This window comes from Nannospalax galili, unplaced genomic scaffold (genome assembly GCF_000622305.1).
Source record: "Nannospalax galili isolate Female #2095 unplaced genomic scaffold, S.galili_v1.0 scaffold103, whole genome shotgun sequence".
Lineage (NCBI taxonomy): Eukaryota > Metazoa > Chordata > Mammalia > Rodentia > Spalacidae > Nannospalax > Nannospalax galili.
In genome coordinates, this window is record NW_008352136.1 from 2416843 (window position 1) to 2441732 (window position 24890).

At 50.0% G+C, this 24890-nt stretch overlaps 1 protein-coding gene across 4 annotated transcripts in view; it reads left to right on the plus strand.

Moving 5' to 3' along the window:
- The window catches only part of Kiaa1671 (KIAA1671 ortholog), a 178771-nt gene that overhangs the window by 150421 nt on the left and 3460 nt on the right, over positions 1–24890 (plus strand). For all 4 annotated transcript variants that reach the window (XM_008849014.3, XM_029554022.1, XM_029554024.1 and 1 more), the window contains 6 exons: positions 12425–12543; positions 15847–16093; positions 17825–17999; positions 20083–20201; positions 21083–21222; positions 24450–24532. In XM_008849014.3, the coding sequence (XP_008847236.1) occupies positions 12425–12543; positions 15847–16093; positions 17825–17999; positions 20083–20201; positions 21083–21222; positions 24450–24528 (879 nt within the window). In that variant the 3' untranslated portion in view covers positions 24529–24532. The remainder of the gene's footprint in view (positions 1–12424; positions 12544–15846; positions 16094–17824; positions 18000–20082; positions 20202–21082; positions 21223–24449; positions 24533–24890) is intronic.

Sequence of the window (24890 nt, forward strand, 5' to 3'; positions counted from 1 at the left end):
GCCTTCAAGTTTAGGTCTGCTTCTTTTTGTAAACTTTATGTGCCTTTGTGGTTTACTTTTTGGGCATGAAAAGCTGGTTCCTCTAAGCTTACAGTTCTCTCTTTTGATTTTATATTGGCATGGCCAGATTGCTTTTGTCTTCAGGAGTTCCCACAGAGGCCCAAGTCAGATGAGGATCAGATGCTCTTAGGTTTTCTCCTAAGGTCTGGATCTCTTCCAGGAAAGATTTTGGCCTCAGGAATTTGGGGGTTGGACTGGCCTGGGAGCCCGGCCCAGAAAAGATGCTAGTCTAGGGAAGGTGGTGGCCATGCCATCCAGAGATGCAAAGGAAGATGGGGGCGGGAGGCAGCCCCAAGGGCCCCTGTGGACTGCACTGAGGAGCTGGGTTTGTCTGGATGCAAAGGACCAGGAAGAGGAAAGGTCATCCCCAGCGTCCAGGAAAGAGGCTGGAGGGTTGTGCAGACCCAGGGAGGCTGAGGGAGGTGAGGGCAGGGCCAGGCCCAGAGTGCCGCTGGGAACCCGAGAAGGAACTAAGTTGGTCTGGATGCAAAGGATCAGGCAGCAGTGGCAGTGCCCCAGGTGTCTGGGGCACCAAGACAAGGAATGGGACAGGACCCAGGCTAGGAGGAGAGACCAGTGGGAGATATGCGAGCATGAATGATTCAAAGTGCGGAGGGCCCAACTGACCTACCTGGGAGAGAGAGCCTGCGGGTCAGAGAGAGGCCTGCGGGTCATGCAAGCCCAGGAAAGCAGAGGCCATTCCTTTTTGTTTCAATGGCCACACTACATCAATATGCTGTTTGTGGATCAGGCACTTTTGGAACAGTCACCGGGTGGTTTGTGTGTGTGTATTATGTGTCTTTTTATATGTATACCTATCTTTGTACATATGCGTTTGTGCCTGTATTTGTGTGTGGGCAGGCATCCATGTGTGTGGATCTGTTGGGTGAATTGGTAGTGCTGGGGGTGGAGACACACCGTTGCATCACAAAGTAACCATGCTCTGCTGGGGAGAGACTCTGTCCTCACTTTGGAGGACTTGGGGTCCTGAGTCTGTAGCGATACACCGGCTCACTGCCTCCGTTCCCTTTCCGGTTCACCCTTATGCATCTTGGCTGTAACTCTGTTGCCTGACAAGTTAAGCCCTTGCCTGAAATAAACCATGAGAGAGATTTGACATGTGATGTTTGAAAAAAGAAGTCAAGTTTGGCTTCAGTGTTTTAAGAATCCCTTCCCAGGGGCGCTGAGGCAGCACTGGCCATAAACCAATCCTGCAGAGAGGAGCAGGGGAGGCAGCACAGTTTCAGGTGTGTGTGATTCCATCCAGTGTGTCACAGAATACCACAGGAGGCAGAAGAGGAGAGTGTGTCCCGTCCTCCTGCTCCTCCAGTTTTCCTGTCCTGATAGATATGCTGTGTAATTTTGAATAGTGCCCACCTCCTGCCCCAGTTAAACATGGCTGTTCCACACCCTGCTTTTTTTTTTTTTTTTTTTTTTTAATTTTCCTCCTTAGGACTGGAGAGATGACTCAGGTTAGGAGCACTGGCTGAGCACTGGTCCTCTTACAGAGGACCTGAGTTTGGTTCCAAGCACACACATGGTAGTGGCTAATACCCGTTTGTAACTACAGTTCCGGGGATCCAGTGCCCTACTCTGGCCTTCATGTGCATTGTATGACACAGGTGCACTTACATATATGCAGGCAAAACACTCATACATGTAAAATAAAAATTAATAACTAAAAAATATTTTTCAGCCAGGCGTGGTGGCACTCACCTGTAGTCCCAGCACTTGGAAGGCAGAGGCAGGCAGATCTCTGTAAGTTTAAAGCCAGCCTGTTCTACATCATGAGTTCCAGGCCAGCTGGGGCTACAAGGAGACCCTGTTTCAAAAGACAAAATATATATTTTTTTTCATTCTTATTTATTTATATATCTATCTGGTCTTTTTGAGACAGGGTCTCTCTGTATCAGTAGCCACAGCTGTCTTAGAACTCTCTTTGTAGACCAGGCTGGCCTCAATCTCACAGAAATCCACCTGCCTCTGCCTCCAGAGCGCTGGGATTAAAGGCATTCCTGATACCACACCCAGCATGATTTACTTGTTTTTATTTGTATCAGTGTTTTGATGCTGATCTGTTCACTGTATGTCTATGTTCCTGACAGGACTGGAAGAGGACCAAAGAGCCGCCATGTGGGTTCTGGGGGTCGAACCCGGGTCCTCTGCAAGAGCACCAAGTGCTCTTAAACTCTGAGCTGCTTCTCCAGCTCCTAAGAATATTTGTAAAGATTTTATTTTATTAATATTTTATTCAAGTGTGTTTGTGTATGTGTGTGTGCCACATATGTACAGGTGCCTGAGGAGGCTTCAGAAGAGGGTGTCAGATCCCTTGGAGCTGCAGCTACAGGAGTTTTGGGCCCCTGGACATGGAGGCTGGAAACAGAACTTGGGTCCTCTGCAAGAGCAATACACAGTCTCAACTACTGATCCATCCCTCCAGCCCCCCACTTTCCTCTTGACAGTGTGTCTTGAGGGTTGTTTCCTGTTTGGAAACATACCCTTCTCATTCCTTGTAACAGATCTTTATAGCAGTGAGATGGCTGCCCTACACTGGTATTCAATAATTTAGGTTAAATGTATTTTTAAAACTCCCAGTTTACTTTTTCTTGGCTTGCTTCGCCATATAACTTTAGAAATTATTAAAAATACTTCTTTAGACTTAATAGGAATATCAAACTTGCTTCTGTGCACAAGACCTAAAGTATTTCCAGAATGTTCTTGTCCTTGCCCCTCCTCATTTGGGAGGGGCATTCTCCTTCCCTTCAGGATCAACCTTTCTTGTTTTATAACCTGAAGACCGTGTCACGTTATTGAACGCTACCTGCACACAGCTTAATGCAGTAAAGAAAGATTTCAGTGTTTTAAGAGTCAGGAAGAACTAAAATTTCAGGGTGTGTGTAAACAGATGGCCCTGTGATCAACAGAGTTTGGGCAAGAGTGGAACAACAGACTATAGTCCTAGGCACCAGAGAGACCGGAGATGGCAACTGTGTTCATTCATTCTTCCATTCATTCATTCACTAGCTTACCCAGTACTGGCCACTTCCTGCCCCTGTGGGCATCTCTGAAGTTGGCCCTGGGGTTTGAGGGTGAACATACCCCAGCGCTAACCCTCACTGGCTCAACAGTTTCAATGAACCAAAGAGCAGTGAGAGCCAGATATGCCCATTTCTACCCTAGGCCCTGTGATGCTTAAACTCAGCTTTTACTGTGAGGTCTAGATGAGATCTAGACTCTCCCAGGAGAGGAGCCTTTAGCCATGCTGGAGGGGTCATCATGATAGTTTAACTGAGGTGGGAAGACCCTTCTCACTGTGGGTAGTACTAGTTCCTGGGCAGGGATCCTAGACTGTATAAGAAGGAGACAGAACACTGAGCAGCAGCATTCACTGCTCTCTGTTTCCTGGTCGTGGATGCCACGTGATGCCACGTGATGCCACGTGATGCCATGTGATCTTCTGCTTCAAGCTCCTGCTGCCTTGACTTCCCAGCCACGATGGACTCTACCCTGGAGCTGTGAGTCAAAATAAACCCTCTCCTAAATTGCTTTTATCAGAGTGCTGGACACAGCCTTGGAAGAGTCATTAAGACAGGGCCTCAGGACATCCCTGACTCTGCCTGTGTAGGTGGGAGGCCCTGAACAACCCCAAGGCCAACCATTCCTTACAGACAAGAGATTGTACGAAAACATCCTCAGGGAGCCTCCCTGGCAGAACTTCAGCAGTTCAGAGTGAGGAGGGGTCAGATCAGAGAGGGCAGTGGGATAGCTGGGGCCTGAATGAGGCTGATGGTCTCCACCTGGAGAATGGAGGTCACAGCAAATCTTGGGATTTGGGGCTTACACTAAGCCCTATATAAGTGTCTGCTGTTTGTGTTTAACTTCTCAGCCACAGCTTCCTCCTCTGTGAAATGGGACTTTTAACAGCATCTAGTGGGGGAATTAGGGTATTCGGTGAGTCTAGCCTGTGGCCCTCAGTGCACTTTCCTCCCAAGTTAGCTGTGAATGCCACCTATCATTTGCAGATGACCTGTCACCATATCAGAAGGTTGCACGTCCCTGGTAGATGGTCATATACTAATTTGACATGGCACAGGCGTACAGCTCGCACCATTTAAGTGTCTGTAGTTCTTCCAACAATTCTCAACTTAGGATGGTTCAATTTAGGATCTTTCCAGTGGCTCCACCATCTTGTTTTCCACTATCAGTGAACAGTCAGTAAGTTATACTAAAACTCCTTTTTAAAAAGATTTACTTTTAACTATGTGTGTGTGTGTATATCTGTGACTGTGTGCACACTGCAGGTAGGGACCAGAGGAGGGCGTCAGATCCCCTGGAGCAGGAGTTGCAGGTGGTTGGTGAGTTGTGTGATGTGGGTGCTGGGAATTAAACTCACATCTTCTGGAGGAACAGCAGGTGCTTTTGACTGGCGCCACCTCTCTCCACCAGATTCCACACTTCTTGATGAAACGGGCTTGGGTGGGCATGGTTGTGGTTGTCTACTCGTGGGCTCCCGTGAGTGCTCTGCTATTGATGTCAGCCAGGCTAGGCTGGGACACACACAAGTGTGTTCAGAGCAGTCCTACCTCAGATAGGGCTGTGTTTATCAGGATGTAACCCCAGTGTAATTTGAGAGCTTTTTAATCTTATCTGACACACAGAGTACAGGCCCTAGGGAGCGGCAGGGTCCTATGGGACAGCTCCTGAGGCTGGAAGAGTCCAGCCTCCCAGCCCAGCTGTCTCTTCCCTTTAATAGACTCCCAGAAAGCCAGGTCAGCACCTCCCAACCCTGAAACTAAACCATCTCCTGCAGACCAGCTGTGTGGTATGTGCCTGTCACTCTGGGAAAGGCATGTCCCACTGAGACAGGGTGTCTCCACCAGAGCCCATGTGTCATTCTTCCACAGCCCGTGTGTCATGGCAATGGCTTTCTGGCCTAGCAGAGCCGAAGCCTGGATCATTCTGTGACAGGGCTCCTTCCTGACAGATGTCCTCATGGGGAGGCAGCCTGCCAGTCCACACTGGGGACACTGAGGGGCCTGCTGTAGGCAGTCAGTCCCTTTGGGTCTTAGCTGGGCCTGTGTTTGGGGAACTGGCCAGAGGACAGCTAGGCATGTGGGAACTCTGGCCAGACATTTAACAGAATCCTCTGATACCCCAAGCATCCTACATTCCATTTCACAGAGGGGAAACCAGAGGCTTGCAGGCAGTGGTTGCAGCTAGCAACTGGCAGAGCCAGCTTCACCTGGGGCTGCTGGGTCACAGAGCCAGTGCTCAGAGCAGCTTGCCCCACCTTATACACATGGGCACATCAGATTCATCCATTTCATATCTGCAGTATGAATTTTAGGCTGCTCATGTCCAGGGATGTTAGTTGATTTGCCGAGTGTCTGTGAAAACAGTTTTGGTGCAGACCCCCAGGAGTGGGCATCATCTCCTCATATTAGGCTGCAGGGGGCCACTGAGACCCCCAGGCTCATACCACTGACTGACTAGGACTTGAAACTGAGGCTCAGAGAGGGGCAGTGCCCGGCAGAAGGTCACCTGGGCACGGAGCCTAGCCTTGTACACACGGGCCTATGGGCAGAGCTCCAGCCCACATGGGCCCATCCATTCCCTGGTTCTAAGACTCAGATGCATATGCCTTTGCCCTGCCACTTGGCCCTGGTGTGTCTTGGCATGTCTCTGTGTTTGTTTTGGGCTTGTTCTCTAGGTAACTGTCATGTTCTTTGTCTCCCTCCCGTTCTCTTCCTCTTGCCTGTTTCCTGAGTGCTTTTTACTATATTCTGAGAACTCTCTCCTTGCTTGGCCCTCCTTAGTCTTGTCATCTGAGAAATGGTTGCTGAGGGCCCAACAGAGCTCTAGTATCAGGACAGAGTCTATCAAACCTAGGTTCACACTCCAGCCCTACCACTTCCTTACCGCATGATCTGTAGCCTGCAGGAGCTCTTTTCTGGGCCTCAATCTCCTCCCCTGTGAAATGGATCCATGCAGGTTCCTATAGTTCAGGCACATTGGGAGCCTCCCAGCCCATGATGCCCCTGGCATGAGACAGGAAGGTGTTGTGGGCCCCCAGATGCTGAGACAGGGCAGGTGTCCCCATGCCAGTTGGGCCCATGACTGTAGCATTCCCTGAGCAGCTAGCTGTAGAGTGGCTGGGGGTGGGGATGGCTTCTTGAATTACTCTGAATTGTGCTGTCAGCCGCAGCCGCCTGACTCAGGGCTCTTTCTTAGGGAATGTGTCAGACACCCCAAAATACGCGTAGGCACAATGTTGTCTCCTGCCTAGTCCTCCCTCACTCTATCAACTTTTCTGGTTTAGAAACTCACACCCACTTGCTTTACAAAAAATATATATTACAGAAATGTATCCCCAACAAATTTATTCAACAGCTGCTAGAGGCCAGGCATTCTTCCCTGGCCCTGGGTTCAGCAGCCCCTTTGTGTAGCCTGCAGTAGGGTGAAGGCTGCAGGTCAGCAGCCACTGCCTGATGCCACAGTCCAGCTACCATCCTGCTTGTAAACAAAGTTTTATCAGAACACAGTTAGGGGTGTTTGTTTACGTACCAAGCACATTAGTTACTTTTCTTTTGCTGTGAAAAAATACCTGGCAAAGGCAGTTTAAGGAAGGACGGGTTTATTTTGGCTCACAGTTCAAGGGTACAGTCCAACATGGAGGGAGGTCATGGTGTTGAGGTCACATTGCTTCCAGTCAGGAAGTAGAGAAAAGTGAAAGCTCAGCTCACTTTCTCCTTTTATTTTATTTATTTGGGGGTTGTTGAGACAGGGTCTCCCTGTAGCCCCAGGTGGCCTAGGATTTGCAATGTAGACCAGACTGGCCTCTCTCACAGAGATCCACCTGTCTCTGCCTCCTGAGTGCTGGGACTAAAAGTGTCTGTCCGGCTCATTACTTTCTCCTTTTTATTCAGTCTGGGACCCCAGCCCATGGGACCCCAGCAGGTGGGTCTTCCCTCCTCTGTTAACCCAATGCAGAAACTCCATACATACATGCCCAGAGGTCTGTCGCCCAGGTGGCTGTAGATCTTGTCAGTGTTGACTGACACATTGGCCTCCACTGCCCTCTACATTGGGAGAGATGAGGGGACAGCACACATACCCAACATGCTCTCTGCCTGACTCTTTCTATAAGCTTGCCTAACCTGGGGGTAGATTAACAAATGTAGAGTCCCCTTCTGACTTGTTCTTAATTCATGGTATAGAACAGGATAGTACTCAGAAGTAGGATTTAAGTGTTTTTATTTAATTTTACCTCGGGATCCTATCCGGATGTAAAACCAGAAGCTTGCACTCTAAATAAAATCAGAATCAGTAACAAAGGATCTTACCCTCAGACAGCACCACTGTGAGCTGCTTTGCCCTGGAACCTCCTAGATGTTTTCCTTCGCTTACATGCATATGTACTTGTTTGTTTAGACAAAGCCAGTTTTCCAGCACATTGTGGTTGGGATCCTTTTAAGTTATATTTTTCCATTTGCTAGTATACAGCACACATCTCTCTGTGGTGGTAAATATGCTGTATGAATGCCCGTTTTTTATTTTATTTTTTATGTGTATGAGTGTATTGCCTGTATGTATTTAAGTACAGTGCCCACTGAGGTCAGAAGAGAGTGTTGGATTCCCCTGGAACTGGAGTTACAAATAGTTAACTGCCATGTGGGTGCTAGGAACCAAACCCAGGTCCTCTGCAAGAGCTGCCAGTGCTCTTAACCCCTGAGCCATCTCTCCAATCCCAATGTCTGGCTTTTTAAAAAAGATTTATTTGGGGGCTGGAGAGATGGCTCAGTGGTTAAGAGCACTGACTGCTTTTACAGAGGACCCGGGTTCGATTCCCAGCACCCACATGGCGGCTATGAACCGTCCTTAACTCAGTTCCAGGGGAATCCGAAATCCTCTTCTGACCTCTGCAGCATTGCACGACATGGGTGCACTCACATACATACAGGCAATATACTCGTACACATAAAATAAAAATAATAAAATATTAAAAAACAGGCAGGAGCCAATGTTAGCGTGTCAAAAAAACAGAGATTTATTTCATTTTTATTTATGGGTACCTGTGTCTGTGTATGCATAGGTGTATGTGGGTGCCCAGGGAGGTGAGAAGAGGGCTTTCTGTGCCCTGGAGCTGGAGTTATAGGCAGTTGTGAGCCACCAGACATGAATGCTGGGAACTGAACTCGGGTCCTCTAGAAGAGCAGCAAGTGTTCTTGATGGCTGAGCCACCGCTCCAGCCCTGTGAATGTCATTTTTGGCCTCCATATCTGGACTTTGTATTCCACTGTCCCCATCCCATTAGACATTTAGTTTGTTTGTAATATTTCACAATGATCACCAGCCCTTTTGGGAGCAACTCTGTTCTAGAATCCTGGCGAGTGTGTTCACTGATTTCCCTGAGATAAATTTGTGGAACTGAACTTGCTGATTCAACTAAACCTGCAGGATTTAAATTTGGTGATGTATGTTATGACTTGTTTTAACAAAGGCCTTAAAGGTATGTGTTAGTCTGATCTCGCCAGCACAGGCCCCATGGAACTCTGAGGCACAGGCCCTGGCCTGTAAGGCAAGGCCTGGAGTTTCTACCCGCTATGGGTCTGGGGCCTGGGGAGCTAGTCCAAGCCAGTGTACTTTCAACACCAAGTTCTTGGATTCTTCAAAACATTCCTCTGCCTGGGTCCTTATCAGACCCTCATTGGAGCACTGTGGGTAAGGTGGAGCAGGTGGACATGGGGTGGGGACTGTAAGGAGTTTGGGGTGGGAGCCCAGGAGTGGAGTTCCAGCCTCCCTGACCTTCCTTACACTCACCTTGAGAATGAAGATGTACATACATTTGGTTTCTGTACCTCGGGTTTCTCCTCTGTGGACAAACTACGGAGTGACTGCCCCCCTCCCTCAAGGATCTTCCTGGGGCTCACAGCTAGGATTCAGCTTTCATTTGACAGTTGGTAAAACTGTGTTGGGGACTGGAGTGTTGATGGCTTAGGACCAATCTAGACCCAGCCCTTCTGCCCCTTTCTATCAGTGTGTGTAGTTTTTGTGTTTATTTTTTTGTTTAAATTTTTGAGACAGGGTCTTGCTCTGTAGCTCTGGCTGACCTGGAACTCACTATGAAGTCCAGGGTAGTCTCAAACTCATGGCAGTCCTCCTGTCTCAGTCTCCCAAGTGCTGGTATTACAGACATGAGCCATCCCATCAAGCTTGACTTGAGTGTTTGCAGACATCCACCTGCCCGTGTCCCCAGGGGACACAGGGTCCCTTTGGCAGGTTCTTAGCCCTTTACATAAAAGCACTGAAGAAAGGACTCAGAAGGATAATTCTGTTGGAGTTTGAGGAAAAAACAACAGGGCAGGCAAGGTGGGGACCTTGGCAGCTGTTGGGAGGAGGGAGATGGAAGAGGAGGAGTGAGAGCCAGGAAAGCGAAGACTGCAATGGAAGGTGGAGGGACTTAGGGGAGGTATGAGGAGGAGCAGGCTTAGGGTTTGGGTTGCTGTCTAGAAAAGGAAGATGGAGAAAAGGAAGTGGTCACACTTAGTGCTCAGAAAGCCGGGGGCTCAGCAGGAGGCCAGCTTCCGGTGTCTATGGGGAGAGCTCTCAGAACGTGGCTGTTCTTACCTTACTCTCAGGAGAGTCACGTCTTCCATTTCCTGGCTTCAGGTGGCCTTTCTCCTTATCCCAGGAGGTGTTAGCCTTTTCCAGGCAGGGAAGTGCCTACTGTCAACATCAGAGCATGTGTAAGGGATCAGTGATGTCCAACATGCTGTTCATGTCAGAGGAAGTCACTGTGTAGGTATTCATGTCTCAAAAGAGGGATCTTGACAGGTAGGCCTCTGCTGTTGACATCAGAAAGGATGCCATTGACCACAGAATACGCCACACGAACGAACATATGTGTGCTCTGGCCCCAGAGCTGCCTGGGAAGCAGCTGTCTGTAGAGGTGCAGAGGGCCTTTGCTTTCCTGTGTTCCTGCCCAGGGGTGTGTGAGTATATGCGTATGCATCGTGTATATGGGGTGTTTGTGTGTGTGTGTGTGTGTGTGTGTGTGTGTGTGTGTGTGTGTGTGTGATTTGTTTGGCCTTAATGCTCACTCAACAATTAACTGTAAATATGAAAACAGCCAGAAGCTTAGAGGTCCCCACCCTTGGGACTGCTTACGTGAACAGTGGACTGTTCTCCAGCCACCAAAGAGGATGTAGGTGAACTGGCCCACAGAACATTCTAGACCCCAGTTGGTCAGGATGTTTTCTTTGGGTGATGGGTTCTTTTCTAATGTTCACTGTAGTTTTGTGCAATTCTCATGCATGCACACATGTATATATGTGTTTACGTGTTTATGTGTAATATATATATATGTTTGATTGTGTGTGTGTGTGCGCACATGTGAGTAGAGGCCAGATTCAACACCGACTGTCTTCTTTTTCACCCTCTACCTTATTTTGAGATGAGGGCTATCACTGAACCTGGATCTCACTGTTCCACTAGGCTGACTGGCCATGAGCCCCTCCTGTGTCTGCTCCCCACAGCTCTGGGGTTATGGGTACCTCTGCTGTACTTGGCTCTCATGTGGGTGCTAGAAATCCAAACTCAGGTCCTTGGGCTTCTGTGGCAGGCACTTTTCTGAGTGAGCCATGTCCCCGCCCCAGTTGTCAGATGCTGTACCAGTGAGTGTGGTCTAGCTTGGTAGTAGAGAAGGGCCTGGTGTGGCAAGGAAGGTGTGCAGACAGCAGGTGTCAGAAGAGTTTCTGGTGTGGCTGTGAGGGTGATTGAGGGATGGCTGTGTGTTCCCTTCTTGCACACTCCTCTCACAGCATCCCCTCTAAAGGCCTGGGATACAATGAGTACCCCAAAGGTACAAAGGAGAATAGGGAGATGGGTACTTAGTGAGTGCTGCATGAACCCCAAATTTTGTACTAGGAGCTTCCTGGATGGTATGTGTATCAATGAAATCTTTGTAAATCCTTGTAACTGTGTGTGTGTGTCTGTCTGTCTGTCTCTGTCTCTCTCTGTGTGTGTGTGTGTATGTGTGTGTGTCTGTGTATCTGTGTGTATACTTGTGTGTGTATGTGGTCGGTTCCTACCACATAGGGTTTTGCATGTGACAGGCAAGTCCCCTGCAGTTGACCCCCAGCTCCTGTTGTAACTCCTTGGCTGGGTCCCTTGCACAGCAAGACTCTCTGATGCTCATGTGTTCTGTTGCTTGATTGAGGATGGTCTGGAGATGGGACAGAGCTGCACCAGGCTTCTCTCCCTTCTCCCCCATTGCCAGAGTCCTCATTGAAAGGTGTCAGCTGGGAGCATGGTGCAGACCCAGGCTGAGAGGCCCTCTGAGTCACTGCTGAGCCACTGCTTTGGGGCTCAGCTGGTTTCCAGGGTGATGATACAAATGTGGCCTTTTACTTTGGCCCCTGGATGAGGGGGAAGGCAACAGTACACTTGCATCATGGTGATTCAGGGGCTGCCCCTGCATGCCAGGCACTGGACTAGGCCCCTCTGCAGCCAGTTCTGCAGTAACTTATCCCCTTGCTCCCTGCCTGCATGTCACCCCACATGCCCAAGGCTCCATCTTCCTGATGTAGGGTTGAACTGAGGTCCACCTCCTAGGCTTGTCAGGGGCTTGGGGTTCTGTGAGGTGACCTCATCAAGCGTGGCTCAGGGTCCCTGCCTTGGGGGTGATGCTGGCGGGGAAAGCCTGCTAGGTGGGGAAACACCGGTCTGCAGTCTCAGGAGTGCTGAGGGAAGATGTGCTGTACTGTGAAGGGCAGAGGCCCTGAGGAGGGCCAGGTGAGCCCTAAGGGGACCTGTACCTGGCTCTAGTGACCACTGCTTGTTACTTTCCCATCACTGTCAAAATCCTGACAAAATAACTTAAGGGAGGAGAGGTTTGTCTGGGCTCACAGTTGCAGCAGGCCAGGCCCTTGTGGTAGCAGAGGCAGCTTAGATTGTGGTGGTCTGAGCTTGTTCTCATTGTTGTGGATCTGGAATAAGGGATCTTGGGCAGGAAGCTAAGCAGACGTCATTCTTGCCCCACCTCTGCAGACCACACTGCTGGCCAGGCCTTGTCCCAAAGATTCCACCGTCTCCTAACTTGGGCCCAAGGTTTCACACACAGGAGCCGTGGGGGGTACCTCATATTCAAACCTGAAACAGTGTGTCCCAGAATGCCCATCTGAGCACAGAAAGTGCCGCTTCATGTAATGTCTTGGCAGACCAGGACATTGGTCTCCTTTGCCCTAACATAGGCAAACGCGTCTGAGAGAAGCAGATAGCCAGGTGCCGTGAGCCAGGGTGGGTGCTGTAATCTGGGGTGGGTGCATTATAGTTTGTGCCTGAACTCCTCCTCATGTCTTTGCAGGATCAGCTGAAGCAGTGCTTCTCCAGGCGGGTGCCCGAGGCCAAGGATACTGACACCCTCGTGCAAGAAGCTGACAGCCAGTATGGCACCTGGGCAGATCCACGCCAGAGTGAGGACAGGTAGGACACACTCGAGAGTGCACTTCTCAGACGCCAGGACAGAGTACACACTGACCCGGCAATTTCTGTAACTTAAGGAACTTGTCACAGTAATAGGAGGAGCCTTTGGGGTTGTAAAAATGGTGTTTAGAAAATCCCAAATATGAAGACAATAAAGTATAAAGAAGCCAGGCAGATTCATACAGATAGGAGATTGCAAAGCGGCAGGCAGAACCACGGGGACAGGCTGACCTGCAGACATAGGCTGACCCAAAGAGGCAGAGCCACAGGGCCAGCCCAACTCACAGACACAGACTGACCCACATGGCCAGTCAGACCCCCAGAGTCAGGCAGTCCTGTGTAAACCAGCAGAGCCATAGAGACAAGAGGCAGGTTCAGTGGTGCCATGAGATGGTTTGGGTATCTTGTGGTGAGAAACTGTTCTCAGGCTTGTGGAACCCGTCAGTCTCTACCTGCACCCTAGGTTAACTGCGCATGTGCCCTCACACATTTGTGATGATGCCATCAGATTATAGCGTCAAAAGCTTGTCCTCTCTGCTGGATACTGGAGCTGGCCACTGTTTCGAATGTAGTTTGGGTCACTTGTGTTAAACTCCATGATATGTGTATTTTCCAACTATGAAAAATTGCTAAAGGCCAGCATGCAACAGACCCTGGGTTCCATCCCCTGCCAAAAACCCATAAAACAAACAAGCAAAAAAAAAAACCAAACAAACAAACAAACAGGAAACCTAAAAGCAAAACACAGTATCCACTTCCAATCCCAGCATAGATATGCTTTTAGCATATGTTAACACAGGCCCAAACATCTTCCATGTACAGTTCTATAAACAACATCTGCAGTGTATCCCCCACTTTGTGGACCCTCCTGTCTGCCTGGTGGGGAAGGAACATCTTGGACAGTTATTGCAAAACACTGAAGGTTACCATGGCTAGATCAGGAGGCAGCACCGAGCCCACCCTTCCCTCGTTGGGAGGGGCCCAGGTTGACCGAGATACATTTTCTCAGAGGCACCTTCCTTCTCTACAAAGAGGGCGGGACACTTAGAAGTCAGCCAGGGTTTGTTGAGCATCTGTGCCAGGCACTGCAGTGAACACTAGCCTTGTTGATGGGTTGTGCTAATGTGTACTTCCTGGTCCCATCTTGCAGAACAGGAAACTGAAGTGTCCAGCATGGTGGATTTGACGGGCAGCCTGTGTGGTCACTAGGTTCTGGCTTATAGTGGCAGTGTTTGTATGGTGATCCAGTTCTTGCTTCTAAAGTATAACTTCTTTGTTTTTTCATGGGACTCAGAGTGGTGGTGGCTTCATACCCCCCGCTGGGGGAGTCTGCTGTGTGCTCAGTTCCTGCCTTTGTCGGGAAAGTCTTGGAAGTTAGAGATTTTCCACCCTTGCAGACTATGGACATCATGCTAACCTGGGACACTGAGGCTCAGAGAAGAGGCATGGATCTGCTCAAGAGTATGCATAGTTATGTCTGAGCTGGATTTGAACCTAGACCCCCATCTCTCCTACTAGGAACACCACAGTCCTCTGCTGGGTTATACCACCTGAGCTGTGCTGAGTTCAAACTAGGATTAAAAACGGATGAGAAAAAGAAATAGGGAAACCAAGAAAAGCTTTACATTTTTCCCTTCTCCTGATCTGTGAAATCTATGTTTAAGCGAGCGTTTGGAAGTTTCTGTGAGCATCCCTAAAGGAGCACCTTGCTCTCTATGCCCATCTCATAAGGGTCCCAGGGCTCTGTCCTCCCTGCAGGCCTCATACCTCTGCTTCTGTGTCAGGACCTAGAGACCAGCCCAGGGGACCTCTGTACGCCCAGTGGCTGGTGCCCTCTGCTGTTCTCCAGAGGCACTGCAGCCTCTCAGGGCAGGCTCTCCAGCCTTGGGTAGTGGTGCCCCCTGCTGCTTGGTGAGTGGTACTTCCCTCAGGCTCTGGATTTGCCTGGGTCACAACCCTCCCTGTCCTCCATATTCTAATCGTGATGCTGAGCTGCCCCATCACCGGCTTGAAGGTTCCACTTGAGGGTGCAGCTCAGCTTGGGAGGTGGAGATGGTGAGGGTCCTTCAAGTCAGGCACCACCATGAGCCCTCCTGCTCTGTTTAGAGGTGACATTTCCTAAGCCCTGACCCCTTCATTTGGATGTCTTCAGAGGACAAGGGAAAAGACTGATTGGTTCAGAACTTTTCTATCTTATGTGGTCTGGTCCCAGTGATCTGAGTGGTGTCCAGATATCTAATCATGGGAATGCATTTGAGAAGTTTTGGGGTCCTGGTATTTGTCTGGGCCCCATTCCAGTTCTGCCCCGTCAGCCAGGGAAGGCTGCATCTCTGTGCCTCAGTTTTCTCATCTGTAACAAGGTTCATATTTCATGATGTTACTCTTGCTTTGCGGGCTTGTAGGATTATAGGGTTTTAAATAATTCTCAGTCCTGATGAGTGATGCTATTTCCACATGGTGCCTGGAACAGAGTGGGGGCTCAGTAGATCTCCACTGATTGAGTCAGTGACTGAGTGACAGAGTGACTGACTGACTGAATAACTAAGTGACTGAGTGACAGAGTGACTGACTCACTGAGCCATTGGAGCGATGCAGGTGGCTCCTTGGTCCCCAGTCTTTTCTGTTGGTTATTGGGAGCTGCTTGCTTTGCTCTCACTGCTGCCTAACAGAAATCCAGCCTGACTTGACAACCTTAGTGTCCCCTGAACCATTCCCAATGTCCCGGTGACCATCAAAGGAGTAGATAGAAACGGGTGACACGAATTTACAAACTCCATTGTCATTAAAATCAGTGTTGGTAGTGTATTTGACCAGCAGGTCTGAAATCCCCACTTCTGAGTGTGGAGTGAACCTGAACACCTGTGAGATCTCACACTCTTCCCCAATTCTGAGTATCGGAAGCTCACCCCATTTCATCTCAGCCTCTCTCTCTGCTCTCATTTCTGTTTTGTTTAGTTTCACAGGACCTTACTATGTAGCCCAGGCTGGCCTTAAACCCCTGACCCTCCTGCCTCTGCCTCCTGAGTACTGTGATTACAGTTATGCAAAGGGCACACCCTGTTGCTATCTCCTCCACCACACTGCCAGGCTGGAGCCTCTTGTTCTCAGCAGCTCTTGGGGTACAGGGAACACCCTTCCTGCCCTGCACCTGTCCAGGTGTTCCAGGGGACCAAACTGTCCCTGGCCGTTGAAGGATTACCTGCCAGGACCTCACCTGCTCTGTACCCTGAACACTCAGTGAGCCACACCTTTACAACCTCCTGGAGCCCTGTGACTAGCTTCCTTCTCTTCCATTCCTTGCAGCGTGGCCCCCGAGTCCCCGTCCCCTGACAGCAGTGCATCATCAGCCCGGAGGCAGCCCACAGGCAGCCACCTGTCCTCCTTGTCCTCCCACACGGAACCCACCTCAGCAGACCAGCGAGACAGCTCCAGGGATCGGCGAAACTCCAGTGTGGACCGCTCCAGTTCCGAGTTGGAGTCCACAGATGGTCCAGAGGGACCACCGGACACCTGCCCTGCAGAGAGACGGGACGACTTCTCCTTCATCCATGTAGGTCTGCAGCCAGGGACTGTGCTCCCAGGTGGAAATAGCCATTTCTTATTGAAGGAAGTTCAAACATCTCTGGAGTCATCACCCTCTAGGACAGGCTCTGGATGCCGGGAACCCTTGCCTGTAGCAGGCACAGCACCACGGCCTTTGTAGCACAGGACTGCCCCCTGCCGCTCTGTGTCTTGGGGCAGATGTTCTTACCTCTCTGGTCCCCGGTATCCTTCCCTACTTGTTGTCATCAGCACATTTAGCTCCATACTTCAACTGTGATCACAGGTGTTAAGTTACAACTTGCTGTGACCGTAACCTTCATGAGGGGAGAAAGTCTCATTCTTCTGACTTCTTGCTGGGGAGGTCTGCCTGGGGATTTGCAGTTCTGGCCAGGCAGAGCCTGTGGTCTCTGTGTAGAGTAAAAGTGCAGAGTACCCCAGGTTACCAAGCACGAAAGACTGTTTATAACAACTGTTCCAGGCACAGACCCCATTCCTAGTCCCCCTGGGGCCTCCCCCAGGAAAACTCAGCCTGCCCAAGTCCCAAGCACAGCCACCTAGGATGCCTGCTGTCCTGAGCCCCTGGTTCCACAATGTCCTGCTTAAGTCCCTTCAAGACAAGGAACCCTCCACCAGCCCCACCCCTCCCAGGATGCATCTCTGTAGTCTCCAAGGGTCCCTTGCTCCTGGCACCCAAGCTCCCTAGCCCTATTTTGAGGGGGTTGGTACCCCAAATGACCTAAAAGGGTTTCCACTGGGGACCCCAGAGGGACCTGACAGCCTACATATGGCCAAGGCCTCTCTCTGGGATATCTAGTTCAGAGTAGAGACAGGAAGACCCAAGATGAGCCTTCAGAGCACGGTGGGCCCACCTCTCTAGGTGCATAAGGATTTCCCTAGGTGATGTGATCTGTTATTCATTCAGCAACCATGCTTTGGGGTCTTTGCTGTTGCTGAGCCTTGCTTCAGCTTTGCGTGCTCATCTGCTGTGTGGGACGTAAAACAACGAGTCTTGTTGAACATTCCTTCTAGAACACTGAGCAGCACATTCCTAGAGTCTATCTGAAGCAACAACATCCCCTGCCCACTTTTTAGTTTGGCAAATTGATATGGCCACTGAGTCTTTCTATTTGCTGGTGTCCCTAAGTACGGGGCAAACTGAGGTCCATATGGGATGTCCAGGATGACTTGGGGGTCCTATGGGTCCTATTTGGAGGCTGACTAGGGAGCCCAATTCCTGTGCTGGGCCAGGGCTGCCAAGGACACCCTGTGGACATAAAGCACCTCCCCCTTGATGTTCTGTATGTGGCTTCATTCCTCCTGCCTGGACACTGGGTTATCATGGGGCACTCCAGTGAGAACCTCTCAGCTAAGTGACTCCACAAATACATTTATCATAAGAACTTAGTGAGATGATGGATTCAGCTATTCATACAACAAAAAGGACATTTATTGAGCTCCTGCTGTATACTTAGCGCCCATGCCCATGTGATGTCAAAGGCTGTGAAAGGCATTTTCCCTGTGTGCCAGGCACTATATTTGGGCACTGCCTGATTCTTATGATTGGTCTGTGTGGTTTTCATGGGGAAGTTGAGGCTCGTATTATCTAGTGGGATGTGACATGCTGGCCAGTGCATCTCCTGAGAGCAGTGTCATGTATGAACACCCCTGTGGATGGCACCTTTGACTGACAGCTCCTTTGCTTTTTTTCCCTTCTTTGTCCTTCTTGCCACCCCGAAAGCAAACCCCAGTCCTTGACTCCAGTGCCCTCAAGACCCGGGTGCAGCTGAGCAAGCAGGGCCGTCGCCGGGCGCCCATCTCCCATGCACTCAGGCGCAGTCGGTGCAGTGAGTCAGAGAGCCAGTCTGCACTTGAAAAGGAGTTGGACAGCATGTGGATGTTCAAGGACTCCACAGGTACACCTAGGCCTTGTGTATCCTACCTCTACACCACCATGAACAGCAGGAAGGATGTAGGTTAAACCCTGGGAAGAACTTTCTGACCTTGGGGGCTTTAGAACATTAAAACACAATTATACAGGAAACTGACATTTCCTGCTCTGCAGAACTTGTCAGAAATGGGATCTAAAAAAATGTTTGAAAGCCACGTGTGGTGATGCACATGTGTAATCCCAGCACTTGGGAGACAAGCAGCAGGATTGTCACTAATTAATTCAAAGCCAGCCTGGTCTGTGTAGTGAGTTTCAGGCCAACTCAAGGTTTTTGGAGCTCTTCCAGTCAGCAGAGCCAAATATGCAGTTTAATAGAGCAACGCTCCTGTCTATTCCTTAGACTCACTTGCTGGTCTTTTCCCAGATTCTTGGGTTGAACGATCAGTTTATTTATCATGATTGTCTATGTTTCCCCATACACTGTTGACGGCTTGTTATTCTCTGTGGACTGCTTTGGCTGCACACTATCAAACCTGAGCCACATCTTTTTGTTTGCTTGTTTGTTTTTTTGAGGCAGCATTTCCCAGAAGCCCTGGCTAGTCTGGAACTTGCTATGTAGACCAGGCTGACTTCCATCTCATAGAGATCCACCTGCCTCTGCCTCCTGAGTGCTGTACGCCACCCTACCCAGCTGAGCCACATCTTAAAACAGGTAATTGCCCAGGGAAGGTTAATCCCAGCAGGAAAGCCACCAGATCAAAGAGACAGAGGAGTGGAAAGAGCATTCTGTGTGTGGTGTGAGCACTTGGAGTCACTTAGTCCAGCTGGAATCCCAGGGGTCGGACAGGGCCAGGTCACCAGAGGTCCTGCTTTGCTAAGCAGTTAACCCTTCACCTGTACATGGGGGTCCAGGAAAGACTTTTAAGAAGAAAGGTTTGTTTTGAATTATGGCAGCTGACTGCCCCCCAACCCCTGCCCTACGCCCACCAAGGCTTTTGTTTCTACAAAGCTACAGCAACTTCAGGATTTGCCCTTGGCAAACAGTAGCCTATCACACAGGCTCTGAGCATGGTCAAGTACAGCCTGGCCAGGTACCTGAACAATGCCTGGGGAATCGCCTCTCCCTGGTCCATCCATTCATGTGGGCAAAGGAAAGGTTTAAGTGCCAGGTGAAGGCTGGGGAGATGGCTAGTTGGTTAACCAACTCACAAACACCAGGCCCTGAGTTTGCATCCCTAGTACTCATGTAAAAAAGCTTAGTGCCCACCTGTAATCCCAGTCCTGGGACAGCAGAGACAGGAGGGTCCCTGGGGCTCACTGACCAGCCAGTCCAGCTGAATTGTTGAGTTCAGGTTTAGCGAGAGACCCTGCTTCAAACATAAGGTGGAGAAAGATTGAGAAAGACACTTGACATCAATCTCTGGCCTCCACATCCCCCCCCAACACACAGATATGCATATATATATACACAGAGAGAGAGAGAGAGAGAGAGAGAGTCAGTAAGTAGGTAAATACATGTGTAAGGGCAAGCCAGTCTTCTCCCTGCACACTGTCTTCTGGGCCAAGCTATGCCAAATCACCTAGAGCAGATATAACTTGCTGTAGGGACAGGTACACACCGATCCAGAGGACCAGTCCAGGGGCTGTGAAAGGCTGGGGCTGCACTTTCTGATCATGCCCAATGTCTGCTTTAGCCTGGGAGTGCCTTCCCCCTCCTCACTGTACCCCACCAACCACCAGGTCTTGGGGAGGTGAAAACTCACCTTCCACTCCATGGCCAGGAAGTCTCTGATCCAGTCTCTGACTTGGGCAGTGACACCAGACACAGGAACCCTTGGTACTGCCCCTGCTGGCTGAGTGTGTCTCTGTTTCCTCTCCCCGTTTGCCAAGGATGCCCTGAAGGGGCTGAGTCTGGGGGTCTGCTGGTGCCCTCCCCCAGGAGGGGGCTCTGCCTATGGCCACTGTCTTCTGGCAGGAGGGAGAGTTTGAAAAAGAGAGCACAGGAAGCAGGTCCTAGGGCCTGTCCCCAGGTGCAGTGGACCAGAAGGGATACTAGCAGGGCTGTGGGAGGGCCCCTGCAGTGACACATAGTCTTCTCTTTGCAACAGAAGAAAAGTTGTCCAGGAGGGATGACTCAGATGAGGAGCCATCCAGAGTGGTGAAGATCCCTGTCAGCCATCCACACAGGATGCCTATGTTCCCAGGCATGGACCCCGGAGTGCTGAAGGTACCATGTACTGTGTGTAGGCAGGTGCTCCTGCGCTCCTCCCCATTCACCCTTCCATCTGTCTATTCATCACTCAACCAACATCCCTCCTCTTCCTACTCCTTTCATCTATTCATCTATCGGTCCATTATTCAGCCTCCCTCCCTCCCTCCCTCTCTCTTTCTCCTTCTCTTTGTCCTTTGTTTCACCCTATTTACCCTTCTATCCATCCACTGATTATTACTCAGTCAAGCTCCCTCCCTCTCTTCTTTCCCTTCCGTCTTCTGTCCGTTCATCCATTCAGCATCCTCCCTTCTTCCATTCTTCTGAAATGGGAAAACTCAGAGGTCCTGACAGGGCTCAGCTTCCCGGGGGGAACCGTCTCCCGTGGCCATAGCACATCCCATCATACTGCCACAGGGCTGCAGTCCTGGATCTCACCGGGGCCCCTTCATCTCCACTGTCTTCTGCAAGCCCCCATGTGTTGCTTTTTGTTCTCATGGCTCAGCCTCATGTTTGTAAAGTGGGTCTGTTATCCATGGGTATTGGGGAAACAAATCCAGGGCCAGCACCCCTGCTGTGTGCCTGTGGAATCTGATGGGCAGCCTCGTGTTACTCATGGATGTGGGAGTGAGCTGACTGGAGTGAGCTTAGCAGCTGGGCCTCCACTGTGAACAAAGCTGCAGGAAGATGGAGGGAGTGGGTTTTCCAGGGTCTCTCCCTCTTGAGGGTCGAGGGCTGCTGTTCAAAGCATCGTGATCTCTGATTTTTTCTCAGCCCTTACATTGCCTGCCTGGCTTACGCAGCCTTGAGGTCCCTGTTGCTTTACAAGGCCTCCTGGTGCCTGAATGCTACTGCCTGTCCCCAGATAGACGAGTCACACATGCCTCTTCTCTCTGCAGGCTCAGCTGCACAAGAGGTCAGAAGTGGACAGTCCCAGTGAGACCCTCAGCTGGGCACCCCAGCTCAAGACCCCCAAGTCACCCTTCCAGCCTGGGGTTCTGGGCAGTCGTGTGCTGCCTTCCAGCACAGAGGAGGAGAGGTGAGGGACTGGGGGATAAGGGCACTTCCCGTTCTAGGTCAGGATGTTGTGGTGGGGGAGGGGGTGGAGCTAGAATTCTTGCTTTCCTCTGTGGCTCCCGCAGCTCTTCTGCTAGCTCTGACAGCTGGAACTGCAGCCCAGGAGGGGAGATGGCCCAAATCCACTACCTAGCTCTTCCTCTACCACCTGACCCAGAACTCCAGGCTCTGTTTCCAGGAACTCCTGTCAGGTGCAACCCTCTGTAGATGGATGGGGAAACCGAGGCATTGTGCCTCCTCTTCCTATCTTGGAAGCACCTCTGTCTTGGGAGAAATGGAGAGCCCTGGGAAGTGGGACTGTTATGGAAAAATTCTTAGACTAGCTGAGAGATCAAGCATGTTACCCAGGAGAGAGTCAGAGAACTTTATTATTTATTTATTTATTTATTTATTTATTTACTTACTTATTTATTTATTTATTGAACAGTTGAAAAAAGGGAGGTTGTTGGTTTTGGATTCAAATGTATGAAACCAGGGCCTGCACAGAGTGCTGGCCTGGCATGTGGTAAGCTTTCACCTGAGTGAACAGCTCTGACCCTTGATAGCAATGTGGGGGAGGGGGGGTCTCCAAGTCACTTTTCCCAGAAGCAGCTGAGCTGTCCTGGTCTTGCAAATGGAGTCCTGCCAAAGAACAATAGACTTCTGACAACTGTTTCTGTATAGTTCTTCCATTCACTCATTCATTTATTCATTTATTTATTTTCACATGCATGTGATCCCAGAATGAGCAACAAAGGTTTCCAAAGATGTTCTGGGCCCAGAGCAAAGTACAAGTGAGGTTGTATAGGACTTTCCACGCCATCACTTCATGGCTGACAGCTGGGCCCTATGGCTCTTTTCATGACGGCCATGTTAGCTCAGGAAAATTCCTGAGTTACCCTTGTCATCATAGTTTACAAAGTAGGCATCCCACGCATGGGTCAGAGCATTTGCTCTGTAGCTAGGCCAGACTCATTGCAGTAAGAGTTGGTCAAACGGTCATGGAAGTTTACATAAAGACAAGCACCACAGGCAGAAGTTCAGCTGTCTGCCACATTTGACCTTCACTTTTGTCAGAATAATTAGACCAGGTGTGTTCTTAGACCACTTGGTGAACTTTCCATTTCTAAGTTTCACATCCTTATCAATAGTTAGACATATGAGCTTCACAATATTACAGAGTAATAAAACCTTTCAGGGTAGTGAAAATATCACAGGGTTGCATTTCAAGACATCTATCTGTGAGGTAAAATAAGAAGAAACTTCAAATGGTCTAAGCTTAGAAGAACATTATATAAGAATACAGTTTGGTTAAAGAATAAACTTGTTTCCGGGAGTGGTGGTACATACCTTTAGTCCTAGCACTTGGGAGGCAGAAACAGGCAGATCTCTGTGAGTTTGAGGCCAGCCTGGTCTACCATGCTAATAGCTAGTTCCATGCCAGCTGGGGCTATAGGGAGACCCTATCTCAAAAAGACCAAAAAAAAAAAAAAAAAAAAGAATATAATTTCTCCTTCTCAGAGTAGGCCTAACTCTGGTCAGCTGCCCTTCATGGTTTGGCCAGGCTGATTGCATGCACAGGAGAGCCCCGTGCAGCCCCAGATGTGCCTTTCAGGCCAGACTTGGTTGTGGCTTGGGATGGTGGTCAAGAGCAAGAGCTCTGTGGGCTAGAAAAGCCACTCGACCTCTCTGTGCCTCAGTTTCCTCATCTGTGAAACTGGCTTGCCAACCCCATAACCTTCTGGGGTGGTCGTGAGGATCAAACAGGAAGTATGTGCAGAGCCCTTCACAGAGCCTGGAGTATTAAACGTGGCATAACAGAAGGTGGAGTTATGCTGAGCAGGTAGTGTATAAAATCAGGAATTGGAATTAATAAATGCTACAGAAGAGCGGGAGGCAGCAAACTGCAGCCCACAGGCTAGTTCCCATCTACTACCTGCTGTGTCAATAGTTTTATTGGCATCCAGCCACCATTCACTTAGGTACTGACTGTGGCCACTTCTGTGTTAAAAGCTGCATGCACCTTGTAGCCCACAGCTGCACATTCCCTCCCTGGCTATGGGAGCCCTGGAGGGGATGGGCTCTTAGCACATAGCTGGGGAGGAGAGCACAAAGAAAGGCCTCCCGAACACAAACATTTTCCAGGTCCTGATGGAGGCATGGGTCTCTTGTGCATTGAGGGGCAATAAGAGGTCTGTGTTCCTAGGAGCCGCAGGTAGGGCTCATGGCCAGGGCATGGGGAGAAGCAGCAGGATGAGGGAGAGTGACAGGCTCTGTTGAGGTGTGCCCACTGACCTGGGAATGACCAGAGCTGGGGCTCCTCTGTGGGCCTGGGCTTGGATTTTCACTGTCAGGTGAGGTTGGGCTGAAGTCTGGGGACCCCAAGCCTGTCTGCTCAGGCTGGTGGGCAGATCAGCTAGAGTGAGGCTTGCCTCCAGACCTCCATAAGCACCTCGTCCCTTGTCCATGCACTGCTCCAACTAGTTCAGTAATCTCCCCGAGCCCTGGGTCAGGGACTTTCTCAGTGAGACCTAAAATAAGTCATATATACACACCTGGGGGCCTCACCTGACTGTGAAATCTCCTGATTCCAAATCTTCAGAGACCCAGGAAGGAGCTCCAGTTTAAATTCAAAGTCTCTCAGTTGCTGGCCAAATTTCCTTTCTTTCTAGGAAGTCAAGTCTTTTTCTATTTAGGCCTTCAACTGAAAGGGTAAGGCCCACTTGTGGTGGCCAGGCAACTGCTTTACTCCCAGTCTGCTAATTTAAATGTTGATCTCATCCCCTCCCTAAATTATAGAAACATCTAAAATAATATCTGACCTAATATTTGATGTGAGGATCTAGACAAGGTGACTCATAGAATTAAGGTATTAATTTCTATCACAGGCATTTACATGGATAGAGAGGCTGAAGGGTAGATGGATGACTGGGTGGATGAACGGGTGGCTGGAAACACCTTCATATAAAGTGATTTTTCAGAGCTGTGGACTATTTCATAGAGTGGACTCACTTGACTCCTCTGCATTCCCCATTATTGGATCCTTTTCTACTTCTGCTTGCTGGTCACATTAACATGACATCTTTCCACCTGTGGGTGCTCAGCTCAGTCCCAGCCTCAGCATGGCAGCTGGAGGGCCTGGTATTATGCCACTCTGCCCTCAAGGAGCCCATGGTCTGGTCCTACTTGACTCACTGGCTTTGGTCTCAGGTCAGAGGAGCCCTCGCCCCAGTGGTTAAAGGAACTGAAGTTCAAGAAGAGGCAGAGCCTGTATGAGAATCAAGCCTGATCAGGTAGGATGGGCTCTGCTGGGGAGGCCTGGGACAACCCCACAGCCTCAGGACAGGGCACCCAGGTGGGGCACAGAGAACCTGGGGTGGAATGCCCAAGGAATGAGAACCCGGCAGGGACCCGTGAGGTGGGAGCCTGGGGGATGGGCATCAGTTGGCCAGAGCTCTGACCTCATGACCTTGGCCAGCCCTCCCAACTGCCCTTTTTGAAAAGAAAGGTTGGTGCATCAAAGGTCAGCTTAGCTAGAAATGGTTATTTTATTTTAATATGGAGAATGTATTCATGAAACTGTGATTAAAATTTAATTTGAGAAAATATATGTAATCAGCCCTTCAGGAGCCACAGGAGATGCATTCCAAG